Source organism: Camellia sinensis, chromosome 8 (assembly GCF_055761805.1).
Source record: "Camellia sinensis isolate YWXY chromosome 8, ASM5576180v1, whole genome shotgun sequence".
Lineage (NCBI taxonomy): Eukaryota > Viridiplantae > Streptophyta > Magnoliopsida > Ericales > Theaceae > Camellia > Camellia sinensis.
In genome coordinates, this window is record NC_138968.1 from 141,651,857 (window position 1) to 141,671,506 (window position 19,650).

The 19,650-nt window shown below is 35.7% G+C and overlaps 1 protein-coding gene and 1 long non-coding RNA gene across 3 annotated transcripts; both read left to right on the plus strand.

The window, feature by feature from the left end:
• Nucleotides 1–3,363: 3,363 nt before the first annotated feature.
• On the plus strand, nt 3,364–16,048 carry LOC114259856 (uncharacterized). Of its 2 annotated transcripts, none has more exons than XR_014338341.1 (4): nt 3,364–3,850; nt 4,280–4,404; nt 4,623–4,671; nt 13,740–16,048. It is a non-coding gene; the product is annotated as an uncharacterized LOC114259856 (long non-coding RNA). The 2 variants fall into 2 exon arrangements; XR_014338342.1 differs by having other exon boundaries at nt 14,839–16,048.
• Nucleotides 7,893–16,048, plus strand: LOC145797160 (uncharacterized). Its single transcript, XM_082883642.1, has 2 exons — nt 7,893–11,978; nt 15,418–16,048. Exon 1 carries the CDS (start codon nt 10,286–10,288, stop codon nt 11,405–11,407), a length of 1,122 nt encoding a protein of 373 aa, XP_082739768.1. The 5' UTR covers nt 7,893–10,285; the 3' UTR covers nt 11,408–11,978; nt 15,418–16,048.
• Nucleotides 16,049–19,650: the final 3,602 nt, after the last annotated feature.

A 19,650-nucleotide genomic window follows, 5' to 3' on the forward strand; every position in this document is an offset into this window, starting at 1 on the left:
CAGGGGCTATCTAATCCTAGTCCTAAATTTGTAAATGAGACAAATATACACCGAGAGTATCGCCGGCGTAAGGAATGTCTGGTCCTCCAATTGCATGCCATGAATGGAGCGCTGCCAACCACTCAGTCCCCTACTCCTGATCCACGCATTCAGTCTCTTTTGAAGGCATTCCCTGATATTTTTGAAAAACCCATCGATCTACCTCCACAAAGAAGCCAAGACCACAGCATACCTCTGTTACCGGGTAGTGCACCAGTTAATGTTCGACCGTATCGATACCCGCATTTCCAAAAAAATGAGATTGAAAAATTGATTAGAGAGATGTTGTCAACAGGAATTATCCGCGCCAGCAATAGTCCGTACTCTTCCCCGGTCATATTGGTGAAGAAACACGATGGATCATGGCGCATGTGCATTGATTATCGCGCCTTAAACAAAATCACAATCAAAGATAAATTTCCCATTCCCGTGATCGATGAGTTACTGGACGAGCTCCACGGTTCTCAATTTTTCACCAAACTCGATCTGCGGTCAGGATATCACCCGATCCGGGTCCGCCAGGAAGACGTGCAAAAAATAGCATTTCGTACTCATCAAGGGCATTATGAATTTCTCGTAATGCCATTCGGATTGAGTAATGCTCCATCTACTTTCCAATCTTTAATGAATGAGGTATTCCAATCTTATTTGCGAAAATTTGTATTGGTATTTTTTGATGATATTTTGATCTACAGCCGTACCTTGCAAGACCACGTCCATCACTTGGATTTGGAACTTACTACCTTGCGGGCTCACCACTTATTCGTCAAAAGGGAAAAATGTACCTTTGGCCAATCACAAGTGCTCTATCTCGGCCACATTATCAGCAAGGAGGGTGTTAGTGTAAACCAAGGAAAAATACAAGCAATGCTAGGTTGGCGGAAACCCGCAACTCTAAAATCTTTACGGGGTTTCTTGGGACTTACAGGGTACTACCATAAATTCATTCAAAATTACGGTGGCATCACCAGACCCTTAACCGACATGCTCAAAAAGGATAACTTTATTTGGACACCTACTGCAGAGGAAGCTTTTGCAAAACTGAAGCTCGCCATGACCACATCCCCAGTGCTTGCTCTTCCCGATTTTTCTCAACCATTCATGATCGAGTGTGATGCATGTGGTTCCGGAGTTGGTGCGGTCTTACAACAGCAGAATAGGCCACTTGCTTTTTTCAGTCAGGCCTTACATGGACGCAACTTGGAGCTCTCCACTTATGACAAAGAGATGCTCGCTATTGTTCTCGCCATCAAAAAGTGGCGACCCTATCTTCTTGGCCGCTCCTTCATCATCAAAACCGATCAAAAAAGCCTCAAGTATCTATGGGATCAACGCATTTCCACTGACGCGCAGCAACGTTGGCTCTCCAAACTCATTGGGTATGATTTCATCATTGAGTACAAAAAAGGAGTTGATAATGTAGTTGCCGATGCTCTCTCTCGCCAAAATCATGGTGATATGTATGCTCTCTCACAACCGGTTCCAAGCTGGTTGCATCCCATCCAAGAGGAGACTACATCCGATCCTACTCTACAGCACTTAATCAAGTTGATCAATGATGGTGAAGCCGTGGGTCCATGGCGGCGTACCAACGGCGTCCTATTTTTCAAAGATCGGATTTACCTGCTTCATACTTCTGAACTCATCCCTCAAATCATCAAGGAATTCCACACCACCACCCACGAAGGTTTCCATAAAACTCTCTAACGAGTTCGCTCGGTTTTTTATTGGAAAGGGATGCAAAGCACTGTGCGCAGTTTCATTCAAAATTGTGACACTTGCCAACGTCACAAGTCTCAAACTCTCTCCCCTGCTGGTCTCCTTCACCCGCTGCCTATTCCAACTCAGATTTGGGCCGACATCTCAATGGATTTTGTGGACGGGCTACCACCATCCAAAGGCAAAACGGTTATTTTCGTAGTGGTTGATCGCCTATCCAAATATGCCCACTTCATGCCATTGGCACACCCCTACACTGCTATCACAGTGGCCCAGGTATTCTTTGAGAACGTTTTCAAGCTACATGGCATGCCCGAAAGCATCGTCTGCGATCGCGATCCTACATTTACAGGTGTTTTTTGGACTACCCTTTTCAAACTGCAAGGAACTGATTTCAATTTTAGTTCGGCATACCACCCTCAAACGGATGGTCAGACGGAAGTTGTCAACCGTACCCTGGAGATGTACTTGCGATGTATCACTTCAGATCGGCCTAAGGAATGGACCACTTGGCTGCCATGGATCGAGTACATCTACAACACATCCTCCCATAGTGCAACCAAATCCACACCGTTTGAAGTAATCTATGGCCGAACTCCTCCATCACTGCTTACTTATATTCCGGGCACTACTAAGCTTGAAGCCATAGACCAAGCTCTACAATCTCGGGATGAGATGTTACGGGTGATTCGTCACCGGTTACAATTGAGCCAAAATCGAATGAAACAACTTTATGATTTGAAGCATCGCGAGGTTGAGTTTTCCGTCGGTGACTGGGTTTACTTGAAGAAACAACCATATCGGCAATCCAGTCTATCCAAACAGTTCAACCAGAAATTGTCACCCAAGCTTTTGGCCCTTATCAGATCATCCATAAAATCAGTCCTGTGGCCTACAAACTCTCTTTGCCAACTGATTGCAAAATTCATCTCGTGTTTCATGTTTCACTCCTCAAGAAGAAAATTGGTCCTAAAGCTGTGGTTCAAAGCGCGCCCCCAGCTTATATCGATCTTTCCGATCAGGCCGTCCTGCCACAAGCTATATTAGAAACCCGTATTCGGCCAACTGGCAAGCAACTGCTCGTCCATTGGAAGAATCATTTGCCGATGAAGGCTACATGGGAAGATTTGGTCGACTTCAAACTGCGGTACACAGATTTTGTCCTTGAGGACAAGGAAGCTCTCAGCAGGGAGGGATGATACGTGCATGCATTGGCGTGTCCCACGACCTGTCCTTTATTATTATTATTATCTTTGTTCTGTTTTATTTTAGTTGTTTTGTTTTTGTTTTAGTTTAGTGGAGTCTGTCGTGGGTTGTATAGTGTTCATGTCCCTAGAAAATGGGATCATGCACATATCACAAATCTGCTGGAACTATATGTATTTAAAGAGTCATTGAGTCATGTTTTGTTTTATGCTTGGAAATATATTCAGAAAAGGCTAATTACTAGTCAACTTGGAGATCCAGCCTATCTCGAACGAGGCTCCCTCTCTCTCTCTAAATTCTTTTTGTTTTCTTTTCTGTAACCAAAGCCCACAACGGGTCGAAAGACTCGAATTAGTTCTAAGGCGTTGCGAGCCGACGAAGGTGATCGTAACATGTTATTAGCAAAGATAGACTAAGAAATGAATTCACTGGCGGAAATTACCAATTGAAGAAAAAAAAAAATTTGATTGACATGGTATGGTCATGTGTGAAATAGACCAAGGTTGATCCTATTGCAAAGGTAATTCATGATCTCATAGTTTTAATATTGTGGTTATGGGCCTAAGGTTCTATTTCTGTGTTTTTGATAGCTATTTTTCAGTCCTCTGCTGTTTCATGGTTCTTCAATGTATAGAGCCAGAGCAGTGAAAGTTTTTTTTTTTTTTTGAGTATTTTTCAATTTTAGCAGTTCATATCTTAGCATTTACTTATAATTTGTTTGTTTCCTTAATTTGATTGGACCCTAGACTACATATATCAGCATGTTCTGGACAGGCACAGGTGGTAAGCTATCTGTGCAAGAACAAGGCAGATGTTGGTGCTGCTGCTATGGATGACGTGGGCGCTTCAAGAGAGTAAGCGTAAAATGAACAATGCGACTAGAGGGGTAAGCCATATAAAATTGATGAATTTTACATTTTATCAAATTTATATATATACATATGGAAATTATTAACACATTATACTAAATATGTACAGAAGCATTTTACCCTCAATTAAAGGAAAACTGTTGTTGGCTAATTATTTGTATGCAGCTACTCAACTTTAGATAGAAGTGTACAATTTTGTCAAGGCAACTGATAGGCCTTTATAAATATATTAATCGACTTTCATATCATTAAAGAAATTGAGGTGAAGGTGGCCTAGATGCACATGTGTATGTTATTTTTGCACAATCTTATAAGGGGAGAAATCCTTCATGGAATATTTTTAATAGATCACATATGCAATTAATGTATTTTCTTCTTAATGCCCTACTAGTTAGTGCTTTATGGAAAATATTTTTATTTTTGGGTTCACAATGTTCATATTTAAGATCGAAGAAGAAGAACGAAAACTCGAAGCAGCTATTGAAGAAACAGAAAAGTAGTGCGCTCAAGTGACTGCCGAACTGAAGGAATTGGAGTTAAAATCTAGCAGCTTTAATGAGTTAGAGGAGCGGTGAGTTTCTTCAAATGAAATTGCTCAGTAAAGTAACTTCACTATTTGAATGGCTTTTGATAAAGTATTAAATTATTAGACTGATTATTAAGGGTATGATTCTGTTTGTAAAGTTTGTTTATTTAGAACATGCTATTTATATTTTATATGATTTATACTTGTCTATCAAAATATTTGTTTGCTAATTCTTCCTTTGTTTTCAAACTTATGTGTATCAGGTATTGGCATGAGTTCAATAATTTTCAGTTTCAGTTAATTTCACATCAGGTGTGTTGCTGTTAACCTTCTTCTTTAGCACTTTGTTTCCTTCAGTTATTACATGAATTTACATTATTCTAGAGTTTGGAGTTGTCAACTGGTGATAATTTCTGCTTGTTGAGTGCCATTGAAGTTACTTAAATTGCTCTTAAGCAAATCTCCTGGTGTGGCAACTACAATGTTGTAGTAAACCTGTTAATGTTGAAGGGAACTGTGGTTTTCTTTTCTTCTTATTTATTTATTTATTTATTTTTGGATACTCCTGAAATGTGGATATATATATATATTAATGTTTTCATAAAATTGCCATTTAGGGAGAGTCTTTTTCTTTTTTATGTTGTGCATGAAGTACATATTACTACCACCCACATTTTACCATGATGTGGTAGTCCTAGCCAGATCTCTCATTCTCATCCATCCACCATTCTTACTATCTTCATTGGAGTTCTTTATTTTTTCCTTGATTTTGTTTTTTATTTGCAAATGTCTTGTGTTGTCAAAACATGTCTTTGAAATGTTAACTTGGTTTTGGTCAACAGGAAGGGAGAGATGCAATTTTGGCCAAAATTGAAGTTTCACAATCACATTTAGAGTCATTTAGAGGCATGTGCTTGTATCGTTTAGAGTCATTTAGAGTCATTTTCTTGTCTAGGATGCTGGTGCTATCAATGAATATATTTGTGGGGTTAGAAATTAATTGATTTAATTTTTTTATCATCAATTACAATAATGACTTAAGTGAGTTGGTTATTTGAGGTTATCTGCTTGAAATTGATTGATCTTATCTTTACATTAGTGCAATTATCTTGAAATTGATTGATCTTATTTTTTTGTGCTTGTTCTTCTCTTTGGTAAGCCTTCTCTCATGATATATAGAGTTTGGTGGCATTGTTCCCTAATTTTGCTTTGCACAATATATCACAATAGGACGTCATTTGGGATTTGATTTGGGATTGATTCTTGGGTCTTAACTAGATTTTCTTATATATGCTATATGAAATAGTTCAAGGATTTAAAGTTTAAGATTCATAATTATATTGGAGATTGTAACGTCTCTTGATCTTAATTAAGACATCACTGCATTCAAGAAACTTAGAATTTGAGATGTTGACGTCCCAAAATCACCAAATGGCGTTGGATTAGCAAGAAACTTGGCACACACGACTATTTAGGCACGAGAGACTTGTTGGAGACAACGGGACTCCAATCGGGTTCATGGTTTTGGAGTTAAAGTCGGATTTCGGTCTAAGCAAACTAGTTCCTTAAGAAACTTAAAATTTGAGATGTTGACGTCCCAAAATCACCACACGGCGTCGGATTAGGACGAAGCTTGGCATACACGACCACCTAGGCACGAGAGACTTGTGGGAGAAGACAGGACTTGAATCGGGTTTCCGATTTGGGAGTTAGAGTCGGATTTCGGTCTAGACAAACTAGTTCCTTAAGAAACTTAGAATTCAAGGTGTTAACGCCCCAAAATCACCAAACGACATCGGATTAGCACGAAACTTGGCACACATGATCGCCTAGGCACAAGAGACTTGTGGGAGAAGACATGACTCAAATCAGGTTTTCGGTTTGGGAGTTAGAGTCGAATTTCACTCTAGCCAAACTAGTTTCTTAAGAAACTTAGAATTCAAGGTGTTGATGCCTCAAAATCACCAAACGGCATCGGATTAGCACGAAACTTGGCACACATGACCGCCTAGGCACGAAGACTTACAGGAGAAGACCGGATTCGAATCGGGTTCCCGGTTTGGGAGTTAGGTTCAGATTTCACTTTAGGGAAATTAATTTCTTAAGAAATTTAGAATTTGAGGTGCTAATGCCCCAAAATTACCAAATGGTGTCGGAGTAGCACGAAACTTGGCACACACGACCGCCTAAGCACGAGAGACTTGTGGGAGAAGACGGAACTCGAATTCGATTCCCAGTTTGGGAGTTAGAGTTGGATTTCACTCTAGGCAAACTAGTTTTTTAAGAAACTTAGAATTCGAGGTGTTAATGCCCAAAAATCACCAAACGGTGTCGGAGTAGCACGAAACTTGGCACACACGACTGCCTAGGCACAAGAGACTTGTGGGAGAAGACAGGACTCGAATCAGATTCCCAATTTAGGAGTTAGGGCGAATTTCACTCTAGACAAATTAGTTTTTTAAGAAATTTAGAATTTGAGGTGTTAACGTCCCAAAATCACTAAACGGCGTCGAAGTAGCACGGAACTTGGCATACACGACTAACTAGGCCCGAGAGACTTGTGGAAGAAAACGGGACTCGAATAGGGTTCCTGGTTTGGGAGTTAGAGTCGGATTTTGATCTAATCAAAATTATTTATTTAATTATCTTTGTAATTGTATAGTAGTTAAATTTTTATGTTTTTTTGTAATTAACATATTAATACATAATTATATTGTCATAATTATTTTTATTTTTTGTTTTCAGATATTTCTTGAGTAGGAGTTTGCTTCTTGTGGAATGCATGTCTGTGAAGAATGCGACTAACTTTCGTTTTTGTTACTCACGCAGAATGATCATCAAAACTTTTAATTTTGGTTTATGTTATTTTGAATTATGAACAACATTATGTATTTAAACATTATATATGTATTATGGAACATTATATAGTGGGTAATTTTGTTGATGTGTAATTATAAATGCAAGAATATTTTTATTATGGAGAAATTGTTTTTTCTATATAGGAATTTTTATATTATTATGCAATTATTGATTTATTTTTTAATTGTTTTTCATTTAATACAAGTAATTTTAATATTTTTAATAATTTCATTGTAGTTTTTTTTTTTTTTTTTTGGGCGACAGCACCACATCGTCGCAAAAACAAAGGTAATTTTAATATTTTTAATAATTATATTGTAGTTTTTTTTTTTTTTTTTTTGGCGATGGCACCACACCGTTGCAAAAAATATTAGAACCATTGGCGATAGTGGCCATGTTGTCGCAAAAAAATAATACAATTTGCGATGACATATTTTGCTGTTTCAAATAAAACTTTTAGCGACGGTAAAATAGTGTCGTCGCAAAAGGTCTGACTTTTTTACATATTATATGCGACAGTAATTTGCCGTCGCAAAAGGTAACAATTACCATGGCAAAAAAAAGGCCGTCTTTAAAAGGTTTTTGCAACGCCTTCTGTTGTAACCCCTCCTCTGTCTTCGCTAAAAGGTTTTTGAGATGACACTAAGAGTATTAGCGATGGCACCGTGCCATCGCAAAAACTCGAAATTTTTGTAGTGTTAGTTTGATTGGACACCAATACACATACTAATTTATCATATTTTGTTTTATAAAATAGACGTCTTAGTTTAAAATCATATTTGTCATTCATTTTATAAAATAAAATATGATTAGTTGGTTAGACCCGGCACTAAGATTTTCGAGGTTCAAAGTCAATAATCAATTAATAAATATCACTAGATCATTTGGGGTTCTTCACATATTTTTTTTGTCATTCAACAAAAAATTTAGCACAAGCTGCAAAAGATTAATTCTTCTTGATGATGCAAATTTGTATAAATATCAATATTATAATAGTAGTTGAGCAAAAGACAAAACAAATATTTAATTAATTGAATAGAAAAAAAGACCTACCTATGTTGTGCTGCTCTCAATTCTTGAGAAATTCGTTAGTGCTCTATTGGGCCGTTTCTCTCAAATTTTTAAGAAAATTGAATTAAGAGTTAGGGTTAGGGGAGAGAGAGAGAGAGAGAGGGCCCTTTTAATTTTTTAATAGGTTAATTTATTTTAAATTAGTTTGGGCTTTCTTTAATTTTTTTTTTAGACTTAAAACATACCTAATATATTACACTAAATTATAATAGGATAGGGCCCCTTTTTTTGGTCTATTTTAAGGGAGCCTAAACCATGGCCTGGTGGGCTTATGTCCAAGGCCGGCCAATTAGTTGGTGTGTCTATCGATATTTGGTTAAACTAAATTTTTACATATTTATTTTTTTTTCGAGATTTATGAGATGAACGGTCTGGATTACCGTCATAAGTCCCATAAAGCTCACAAAGTGAAATCTTGAGAAATATAGAGAATATAGAGTCTTGAAGAGAGTTACTCCCATTAAAGTTAACTTCGTAATTTTCAAGTTGTTTTACTTTTAATTTGTAGATGACATATTAATTTTTTTTTTCATAAAATTGATCTAAGGTAAATTTTAATAGGACAAATAATATTATTAGTCCTTATATTTTATTCATTGTGTCATCCAAAGCCGACGGAGGGGTGTCAGGGGGCATTGCCCCTACAAACAATTTCAAAAACTTAATTATGTATACCTTTGTTTAACATTTATGAAAAGTTGGATCCTGGAAGTTTTTTTCTTTTTTTTCCCTTCTTCAAAATCTCAAATTGTTTACCCTATTTAATCAAGATTATCCTACAATACATATGAATATATAAGCTGTAAATTATGATCTAAATTTGATATTTGCTAGAAATTATTATATTGGTGAGACTAACAAATTATTAGATCAAATTGGTTACGTTTTATTATGATATTTGATAATTCGCGATATTTGTTACTATTCATTATGGTTTTCATTTACTACTAAAGTAGTCTTTAATTATGGCTCAAATTGGTGTCGCTTATAATCCTACATAAATAATATTTCCATATTATCATTTTTTAATCTTTTTTATTTTGTACAAGTGTAAAAAGTACTTTATAATATAATTTTTATTTTGTTAATGACTATTAGATACTGTTTGAAAATTTTATTTACAAGCTTAATGATAATGTTCAATTTTATACTTATAAAGTGATATACATATGAAATTTCGGTAAAAATGTAAAAAAATAAATTTATAATTGAATAGAGTTCAACCAACCCTTGGTGAGTTTCTTGCATCCACCACTGTGTGTCACCTTTGTCTTTATATTTATATTTACACAACTCATCCGAAGAAGTAAGCATTAGTGAGAAGGGAGCAGACATGGAAGGGGGTTGGAAGCCGGTTCTACGCAGACATGGAAGAATAGGAAAAGGTTTCTCAAAGCAAAAAGGCATGTATACATTTTTTGTGGATAAAATACCTCAATAAATGGATCCAAAAGGGCTATACTCAATATTCAACAACTTTAGGGTGGTGAAGGATGTTTACATAGCGTATAAGAGGGGGAAACAGTCACGATCAAGATTTGGATTTGTAAGATACGATTGCCCAGTTGTGGCACAAATGGCAATATAGAAAGCAAACGGATTGTGGTGTGAAAACAGAGCACTGAAGGTAAAACAATTAGATTTTGAGAAGGACCAGGGGACAAAACCAAGATTACCATATGTCAAAGAGGTGAAAGGATGAAAAGTTAACTTATGCAACTGATAATCTGGAAAATAGAAAGAAATCATATGCTCAGGTGGTAGATGAAAGGAGGAGGAGAGATTACACAAGCATAACCATAAGAGCTTATGAAGAAGGTAATGGTTGGTATATGAGAGTGCAATTGTTCGGCTGAAATCGAAATGCTCGGAGGAGGATTTCAGGAAGGAATTAACTAAGAGGGAGGTGGGAACCATTAAAGTCACAAAAGCTGGTGGAAGGGATATAGTTGTATCTTTTCAATCAGTTCAAGAGAAGAAAGAAAAGCTCAGCAAGATGAGTGGCTGGATTAAGGAGTGGTGTGAATCAATCAAGGAATGGAAAAAAGGAATGGTCATTGAACAAGAAAGATGTGTTTGGCTGTGTTGTTATGGAGTGCCTTTAAATCTCTGGAACAACAAAACCTTCAGCAGTATAGGAAGAGTATGGGGAGAAATTATTGAGGTTGATAATGAAACTCTTAGTATGAACAGTTTACAATGTGGAAGGATAAGAATTGCAACCACATATATGGAATCTATCAATACAATAGTGAATCTCAACTGCCAAGGAACTCTATATCCAATGAAAGTATGCGAGGAACAAATTATTACCAAGGTGGTGATAAGGAAGGTATGCAAATGTCATAAGAAGCATGATGATGAAGATGTCTGCAGTTCATATGAGCCAGAAGACGAACAAAAATCAGAACAGATGAACAATTGGGGTGAGGATGAAGATGATGAGGTGGATATCCAACAAGATGATGAGTTGGATAACATGAATGACATGGCAGTTGGAGATAAGAGAAGAGAGCATGAAAAGAAAGCTGACATGGAAAGCAGAGACAAAGAATTAAATGTTTCACTGGTAGAGAAGACTGTTAGCAACTTGGGGAAATCAAACAGTGGGGGCGCACGAGCAGGCGTGATGATGAGGGTTGTGCATGAAGAGAAACAGGTAGAGCAGGGGGATAATCGAATAGTCGATGGAGAGGTGATGACATCAGGTTTTATGAAAAGTTTGAGTGGGTCTATTCAATCCATACTTGGGTTGAATCTTGAAGTGATTCTAAACAAGGCCCATGAACAGAACTGTGATATGGGCCATGGTAGTGGTGTTGTTGCCCAACCCAACTATTTTGATTCAAATCAAGTTATCAGTAACATTTTGAACCAAGCCCAAACTGTAGAGAAGCAACAATCAAACAAAAAGGAAACACGGGGAGATACATCAAGATCTTATCAAGTAAGAAAAGCTAGCAGAAAAGAAAAGGCAAAAAGGGTTTCAGGTCATTATTTTAACCAGAAGAACAACCTCCAGATTGGGAAAAATAGGAAAGAATTGCCGATGAATTTGAAGAAAGGGGCTGTTTTCAGGGCAGCAGTAGCAACAATTTCACTCTTCATGTCAAGTTAGTCAAGAAGAAAGGTCCTTAATGAAGCTGAAACAAATTTGCAACTCAGTAGAGTCCTAGGGAGGGACGGCAATGGAAAGGACGAAGAGATGATAAGCAAACTTAATGAAGCTGAAACAAACCTGTAGCTCAGTAGGGTCCTCGGGTTAGACTGCAATGGAAAGGAAAATGAGATCATAAGTAAACTAGTGGAGCTGGAAGAGAGAGATATTGAAAAGCTTAAGGAGATGGAGGGTAATGCTAACTGAATAGCATCCCTAGAAGGTATAGGGAGTTATGGTAAGTTTGAAATGAAGCTATTATCTTGGAATGTTAGGGGCTTGGGGAAGTCAATTAAAAGGAGGAGGATCAAAAAGGTGCTCTTTGACAATAAAGTTGATATGGTGCTATTGCAAGAGACTAAGAAAGCTGTCAGTAATGAAAAATTAGCTGGGTCAATTTGGCCAGGAGACAAGATGGATTTTATGGCAGTGGATTCAAAAGGAGCTGCTGGAGGCTTACTTTGTGTTTGGAATCCAGAAGTGTTTCAACTCAAAGATTGTTGCTGCAATAAAAATTTCATTCTCTTATCAGGTACTCTTTATCATAATTTTGAGTGTGTGGTGGAAAATTTCTATGGTCCTAATGATGTAAGGAAAAGGAAAAAGGTGTGGGATATCCTGTTAAATATTAAAGTATTATATCCTAACCCTTGGTGTGTGGGGGGAGATTTCAATGAGATCAAAAGAATATCAAAAAGAAAAGGTTGCTCTAGAATAGATAAAGGGATGAGAGATTTCAATGAAATGATTGACCAATTAGAGCTAACTGAATTACCAATGTTTTGGAGGAATTTCACCAGGGATAATGCTTAGGAAGAGGAAAGGTGGAGTAGATTAGATAGATTTCTCCTAAACCCAGACTGGTTGTGTAATTTTAACTTCAAATTGTGTAGTCTTCCTAGAAGGTTTTCAGATCATAGTCCTATAATGGAAGATGAGAGGGACTGGGGCCCTAGACCCTTTAAATTTATTAATGCTTGGCTTCTTCATCCAAGTTTCATGAAGGTACAACAATGCTGGTCAGAAACAATGATAGATGGTTGGGCTGGGTTTAAGTGTTTGAAAAAATTGAAAGCTTTGAAAGCTACATTAAAGCAGTGGAACAATGAAGTCTTTGGTAATGTTGAATTCAAACTGAAACAAGTTGAAGAGGAAGTTCATGCTTTAGATTTACTGGCTGAAGAAGGGTTATTATCATCATCACAGGTTGCTAGAAAAAGGGAGGCAAAAAGGGAAGCATGGAAACTAAGCAAAATGGTAGAGTGGGTATGGCTTCAGAAATCAAAGCTGAATTGGGCAATTAAAGGTGATCGAAATACGAAGTTTTTCCAAATTATGGCATGTAGTAGAAAGACCATGAATGCCTTATGCTCTATTTTGATCAATGCCTCTGTTGTAGAGTATCCTCAAGATGTTAGGGCTACTTTACAAAATCATTTCTTCACTCTTTTTTCAGACTCTTGGTATAGCAGGCCAGGGTTGTTAGGTTCTTTTAAAACCATTGGAGAAGATCAAAGTGTAGAACTATTGGAATCACCTTTTTCAGAATCTAAAGTGAAAGCATCAATTAAGAATTGTGAGGGTAATAAGGCTCCTGGCCCAAATAGGTTTAATCTTAACATGTTTCAGAAATGCTGGAATATTATCAAAAGGGGATGTTCTTCAATTTATGAATGAATTTCACCAGAATGGGAAATTGGTTCGGGTATTAACAGCTCTTTTATAGCTTTGATCCAAAAAAATGAAAATCCATCTAGCTTTGCAAAATATAGGCCCATCAGCCTTATTGGTTCCTTGTATAAGATCCTTGCTAAGGTACTTTCCAATAAAATAAAGAAAGTCATGCCTAGAATAATCAGTGATACACAGTCTGCTTTTATAGGGGGCAAAAATATTATGGATAGGATATTGATTGCAAATGAAGTTGTTGATAGGTGGAAGAAGGACAGAAAAAATGGGATAATTCTGAAACTTGATTTTGAAAAAGCATACGACTCAGTAAATTGTGGGTTTTTATTCTCAATGCTATCCAATTTTGGATTTGGTGCTAAGTGGATGAGCTAGATAAAAGAATGTGTAACTTCAGCAAATATTTCTATTTTGGTGAATGGTTCTCCAACTTCTAAGTTTAAACCATAGAGAGGGCTCAGGCAAAGAAACCCGTTATCACCTTTTCTTTTTAATATAATGGCGGAAGGTCTTAACATTTTATTGAGTAGGGCAAAACAACTGGGTTTGATCAAAGGTGCATTAGTGGGTTCTGACCTGAGGATCACGCATTTGCAATTTGCAGATAATACTATACTGTTTTGTGAAGCTGAATGGGAGAAGGTTTTAAACATTAAAAGAATACTGCGATGCTTTGAAATTATGTCGGGCTTACAAATCAATTACCATAAGAGTGTGGTGTATGGGGTGGATATTCATTCAGATCTCTGTCAAGAATTTGCTTCCAAATTACACTGCCTTCATCAAACACTACCTTTGAAATACTTGGGATTACCTTTGGGGGCCAGTCCTAGTAGAAAGAAAACCTGGCAACCTGTCATAGAAAAGCTTAAATTAAAGCTTGCCTCATGGAAAAGAAGATATTCCTCTCATTTGCAGGTAGACTAACACTAATAAAAGCTGTGTTGTCTAGTTTGCCTATATATTATTTTTCTCTGTTTAGGATGCCATCAGGAGTAGCAAAGGAGATTGCTAAAATTCAAGCAGCTTTTCTTTGGGGAGGTTCAAATCTTAAAAGCAAAATTCATTTGGTTAAATGGGGTGATGTTACTCTTAGTAAAAGTCAAGGAGGGTTGGGTGTGAAAAGAATAGATTTGATGACTGTATGTTTACTTTTAAAGTGGTGGTGAAAGTTTGGGGCAGAAGAGAAATCCCTTTGGAAGGATGTGATTTGTAAAAAGTACTATGGGTCTATTGATTTGTCGTCACCTAAACTTGTAAGGGTTGGTAAGATGTCCAAAATATGGAAAAATATTGCAGGATTTTGTGTTATCTAAACCTGAAGTGCTGGGTTTTTTTCATTCAAATTCTACAATTGTTCTTAGGGATGGTAGGAGGTCAAGGTTTTGGCTTGATAGCTAGGCAAGATCTGGTTGCTTAAAGGATGTGTTTCCTAGACTTTTCTTATTGGCAGTGTTCAAAACTGAATCTGTGTTTTCGGTGAGAAATAGAGTTGGTCAAGATGATTGGAACTCATTGTTTAAAAGGAGTTTGTTCGAGTGGAAAATGGAGGAGTTAGACAAATTGAAGAGATTGTCGCATACTGTACCGGAATTAAGGGTTAATGTAACTAATAAACTAAAATGGAATGCGGATTCCTTGGGAGTGTTCACTGTCTCATCAACATACCATTGGTGTAAATCCTCTTTTGGTCCTATTTACAGGGTGACAGAGTGTATTTGGAAGAATGTGGCACCCCCAAAAGTTCAATTCTTTGGCTGGCTTGCTTGGAAGAGAAGAATTAAGACATCTAATTATCTTCAAAGGAAGGGGATTCTGGATAATCATACTAATTTTCATTGTGTGTTCTGCAATGAGGAGGAGGAAACAGACAATCATGTGCTCTTGCATTGCCATTTTGTTTGATTAGTTTGGTCCAAAATTATGAAATGGTGGGGTATTCAATGGGTGATATCAAAATCTGTGGATGGGTTGCTACATTGGTGGTCAGGAACAAAATTGAAGAAATTAGAGAAGAAGATTTGGAGAATCACTCCGTTTGCGGTGTTCTGGTCAATATGGAAATTAAGGAATGATTGTATTTTTAACAATGCCCAACCTAGCTTAGAGGAGCTCTGTGATTTGGTCGAAGTGAGAATTGCACTATGGATCAAAGCATCATGCTCAGGATTGTTATTCTCAGTGAATGATATTATCTTTAATATACATCAGGTCAAAATTTGTTCTAGGTGAGAGGCTATCTGGTATGTTTGTTGATTGTTGTATGCTGCTGATTGTTCCAGGTGTATAGTGGTCTGATTTTCTGTTGTATGTTGATGATTGCTGCTGTGTGGTGCATGGTTTTGGGGGATGCTGTAGTAGTGAATCTCTGGTGTACATCTTAGGAGATGCTGAGTTCTGTGATGGTTGTCTGATATACTGCTGTGATGGTGACTCTCTTGTGTAGATCCTAGGAGCTGCTGAGTTCAGTGCTGAGGCCTGCTCTGTTGTTGTTTTTTGGGATGTTGTAGTGGTAAATCTCTTGTGTAGATCCTAGGAGCTAAGTCTTGTTCTGTTGCTACTGTGCGGTGCTTAGTGGTGAATCTCTTGTGTTGATCCTTGGTGCTGTTGAGTTCAATGTTGTAGCGGTCTGATGTTGTATGCTGGTTGACTAGCAGGGGAGCTGATGTCGCTGGTTTATTGCTCTGATGCTGCTGCATGTGCTGTTTTGCATTATGAACTGATGGGGTTGGTCTGTGATCTACCAGCTGCTGTGCTCTGTGATGGCTACTACTGTTATGGTTTGCTGGTGTTCTGTGTAGGCAGTGTTCATGTTGAGTTGGCTACTGCTCCTATTTCTGTTGCTATGGATTGTTGTTTTGTTCTGTCTAGTCAATGATCATTCAACTTGGATGTTGCCGTTGTTTTTCTTTATTTCCCTTACTGTTTGCTAGTTTTGGGTTATATTTTTTGGTTTAGTTTTGGTTAACTTCTGCTTGGGTAAGGTTGGCTTTGGTGTTTGTGGTTGGTTCCTCACCAACTCTCGATGGTGTGCTAGCATATGATTGAGCAGTCTTATCGGTGTCAACCTAGTTGGGATTGATTTGGCTTGCTATGATACTTTTTGCACTCATTCTTCTCTTTTCTTTATTGATATAATTGTCTTCTATTTCATCAATGAAGTTCCTTTTCTTTGTTGATAAAAAAAATTTGTCTTTATATTTTCAATTGGCTCGAATTTAGAATCCAATAGGAGGGAATCCCATATCCACATAAAATTGTTTATTAAATTTTATGGAGTATTTTTTGAAAAATTATTAAATACTATCAAAGTATCATTTAATTTTATTTACTTAATGTTTTTAATTAATGAAGAATTGTAACACATGTTAAATAGATCATTGTTTATCTCGTATAAATTTTTTTTATGGTAAATTATGCTGACCTCCATTGAGATTTGAAAAAAAAATACTATAAATTTTATAATTTTGATCAATAATTGTTAGTCATATAGATATAAAAATAATATTGTCATCATTCTCTACCATTATATATATATATATATATATCGTATTTATTTTTGTACCTTTAAACTATTTGCATTAATTTCGGTATTTTTAACATTTCTTAGGTAGTGTTTGGATAATGGTTAAAATAATAATAAAAAATCACTACAAAAAATTGACTATTCTCATTACTTTTTTACATAAATTTTTGTAAAAAATTAAAAAACTTTCCAAACACTCTCTTAAAATAATATCAATATAATTATGTTAAAATTGTAAACTACGTATATTTTATCCAAACACTCTCTTAAAATAATATCAATATAATTATGTTAAAATTGTAAACTACGTATATTTTATCCAAAAATTTCAAGTAAGATCAATGTATTTAGGAAAATGCTATGGTACATATCCTTCAAAAGATGTGTATCACATGCACCCTGTTATGTTATGTGTTTTGTAGTGCATATAAAGTATTTTTATGATAAATTTTACGTAATTTTTTGGTAGAGTAACAATAATTTGTGATTAAAAAATGATATTACACATTTTGTTGTAACGCTATATATTTTTTTATCCAAATATTTCTAACCAAAAAATATGTAACACTACCACAAAAATACGTAATATTATCACAAAATGCGTAACTTAATTTTTGAATAACAAATTGTCGTAACTCTATAAAAATAAAATGTAATTTTTACCACAAAAATATGTAATAAAATACACATGATATACACTTTTTGAAGAATGTGTAACCATAACATCACCATGTAGTTATCCAAATAATTACTCTAGGTTGTTAATGTAAATTTTTACACAAAAATAGCGAGCAGGGAGGTCAAACAAAAAAATTATGAGGGAATTACAATGTGATTCAAACATATAACTATCGAAGGCAAATTATATTGATTTTTTCTTCTCAATGAGTTTTAAAAAGTGAATGGTTTAAATTATCAAAATTAACCTTACAATGAGCCCACTAAGCCTAAATATTTTCTCAAGTTGAATTGTGAACATGAGAGAAGACAAATCCTTCAATAATATATATATATATATTTTTTTTTTTTTCTAATGTGACTACAAGACCTTTTTATGTATTTCTTTTCATTTTGTTATCTTCTTTCTTTTTTCTTGATCCGTTCACCTCCCACCGTGTATTTTCAAATTAATTAATCAAACAGATACTTTATTATTATTTATAATTTTAAATATTTTATTTTAATCTAAAATTAATATATTATTTACATTTCTCTTCAAAATGATTCACTCCTAAATGTATGATTGTGGTAAAATTTGAGAACAAAAAAAATCTATGGTTATCACCATTAAAGTGAAAGTTACAAATTATAATATTTATGTCATGAAAAATTCGGTAAAAATATAACAAATCCTTTGAAATGAAAAATGTTGCAAATTATTTTAATGAAAAATTTAAATAAAACTAATTGGACAAAAATAAAAATATTTAAAAAATTTTAAATGCTATTTGATTGTCGAAAGGGTTCACTTTTAAATTTTTCTTAACGTTGCCTATGTCAAATAGTATTGAAATGAAGATTGTTAGTGTATTGTACCATTAATTAATATTGAATATCTATTTTAATTAGGAAAAGGATACACATGTGGAAGATGAATGGATTAGAAAAAATAAAATAAAATGAAGAAAAAATATATTAGAGTATTGTAGTTACATTAGAAGAAAAAAAAAATATATATATATGTATGTATATATTATTTAATACAATTTATTTATTGTCTTTGTTACTTTCTAGGATCATTGGATTAATTAGCCTTATTTACCGTATTCTTAGTAAGTACTCTAAGGATATTTATTAACAAAATTCATAATTATAATTATAATTTTTTTAATTAATATGTAATAATTTTTAGAAAGAAAAATATTAAAAACTCACAAAAATTCATATGATTTGATCTATAATAATGTGACATGATATATACATTTTAACTTTTGATTTATTCTATATTTAACTGTATAACACCTACTATTACTATATCATTATTGGTAAATTTAGGAATCTTTAAATAATTCTATTAATAATTTCTTCAAAAATTATTAGATGATCCTAAGGTACCATGTTTCAATGCTTCCACTAATCATCAAAGGCCACATGTCCTGTGATTTTCTTCCCCTAATACCAAAGAGCAATGATACATATATTTAATTCAAGATCTCTAAATAAAGTTTTAGTGAGTTGGTAAGTAAAAAAAAGATAAAAAAATACTAATAAAAAAAAACAATAATAGCACATATCAATGTCACATAATTAGAGTTCCTTTAAAATTCTTATTTTATAACTACTAAATATTTTTAATAAAAATGATACAAATTCCCATAAACACTCCAACCCCATGACATCATACACACTTGTTAGAGAGATTAAATAAATCAACAATGCTACAGGGCCCGAATTCCTCCGCCCCGAATGCCCCTAAACCACGAAACGACGTCGTTTCGTGGTTTTAATTTTTTTTTTTTTTTTTTCCAGCAGAAGAAGGAGACGAAGACGGAGAGGGGGAGGGGGAGACGAAGACGGAGGAGGGGGAGGGGGAGGGGGAGGGGGAGGAGGGGGACTGGAGGGGGCCTAAAAAATGGGCTGGAGGCGGAGGCGGGGGGCGCGGCGATCGGCGATGGCAGAGGCGGCGATCGGCGATGGCTGAGGCGACGAGCAGAGGCATGGCGAGCAGAGGCATGGCGAGCAGACGGAGGCGGAGGCGCGGCGATCGGCGACGGATCGGAGACGGCGGCGACCCCTCTCCCTCTCCCTCTCCCTCTTTCTCTCCCTCTCCCTCTCTCTCTTCCTCCGCTTCCTCTGCGTCGAAAATGGCAGAAAAAAAAAAAAAAAAAAAAATTCGAGCCACATTCGAGCCAAGCCATTTCGGGCCCTCAATCATTTTTCTAAATAAATAAAACACGTAACCAATCACAATCCTTTAAAAGTCATGAGAGCCTTCCAAAATGAAATCCTAAGTATTTTCTTATTTTTAAATATGAAATTGTAAGCTCTA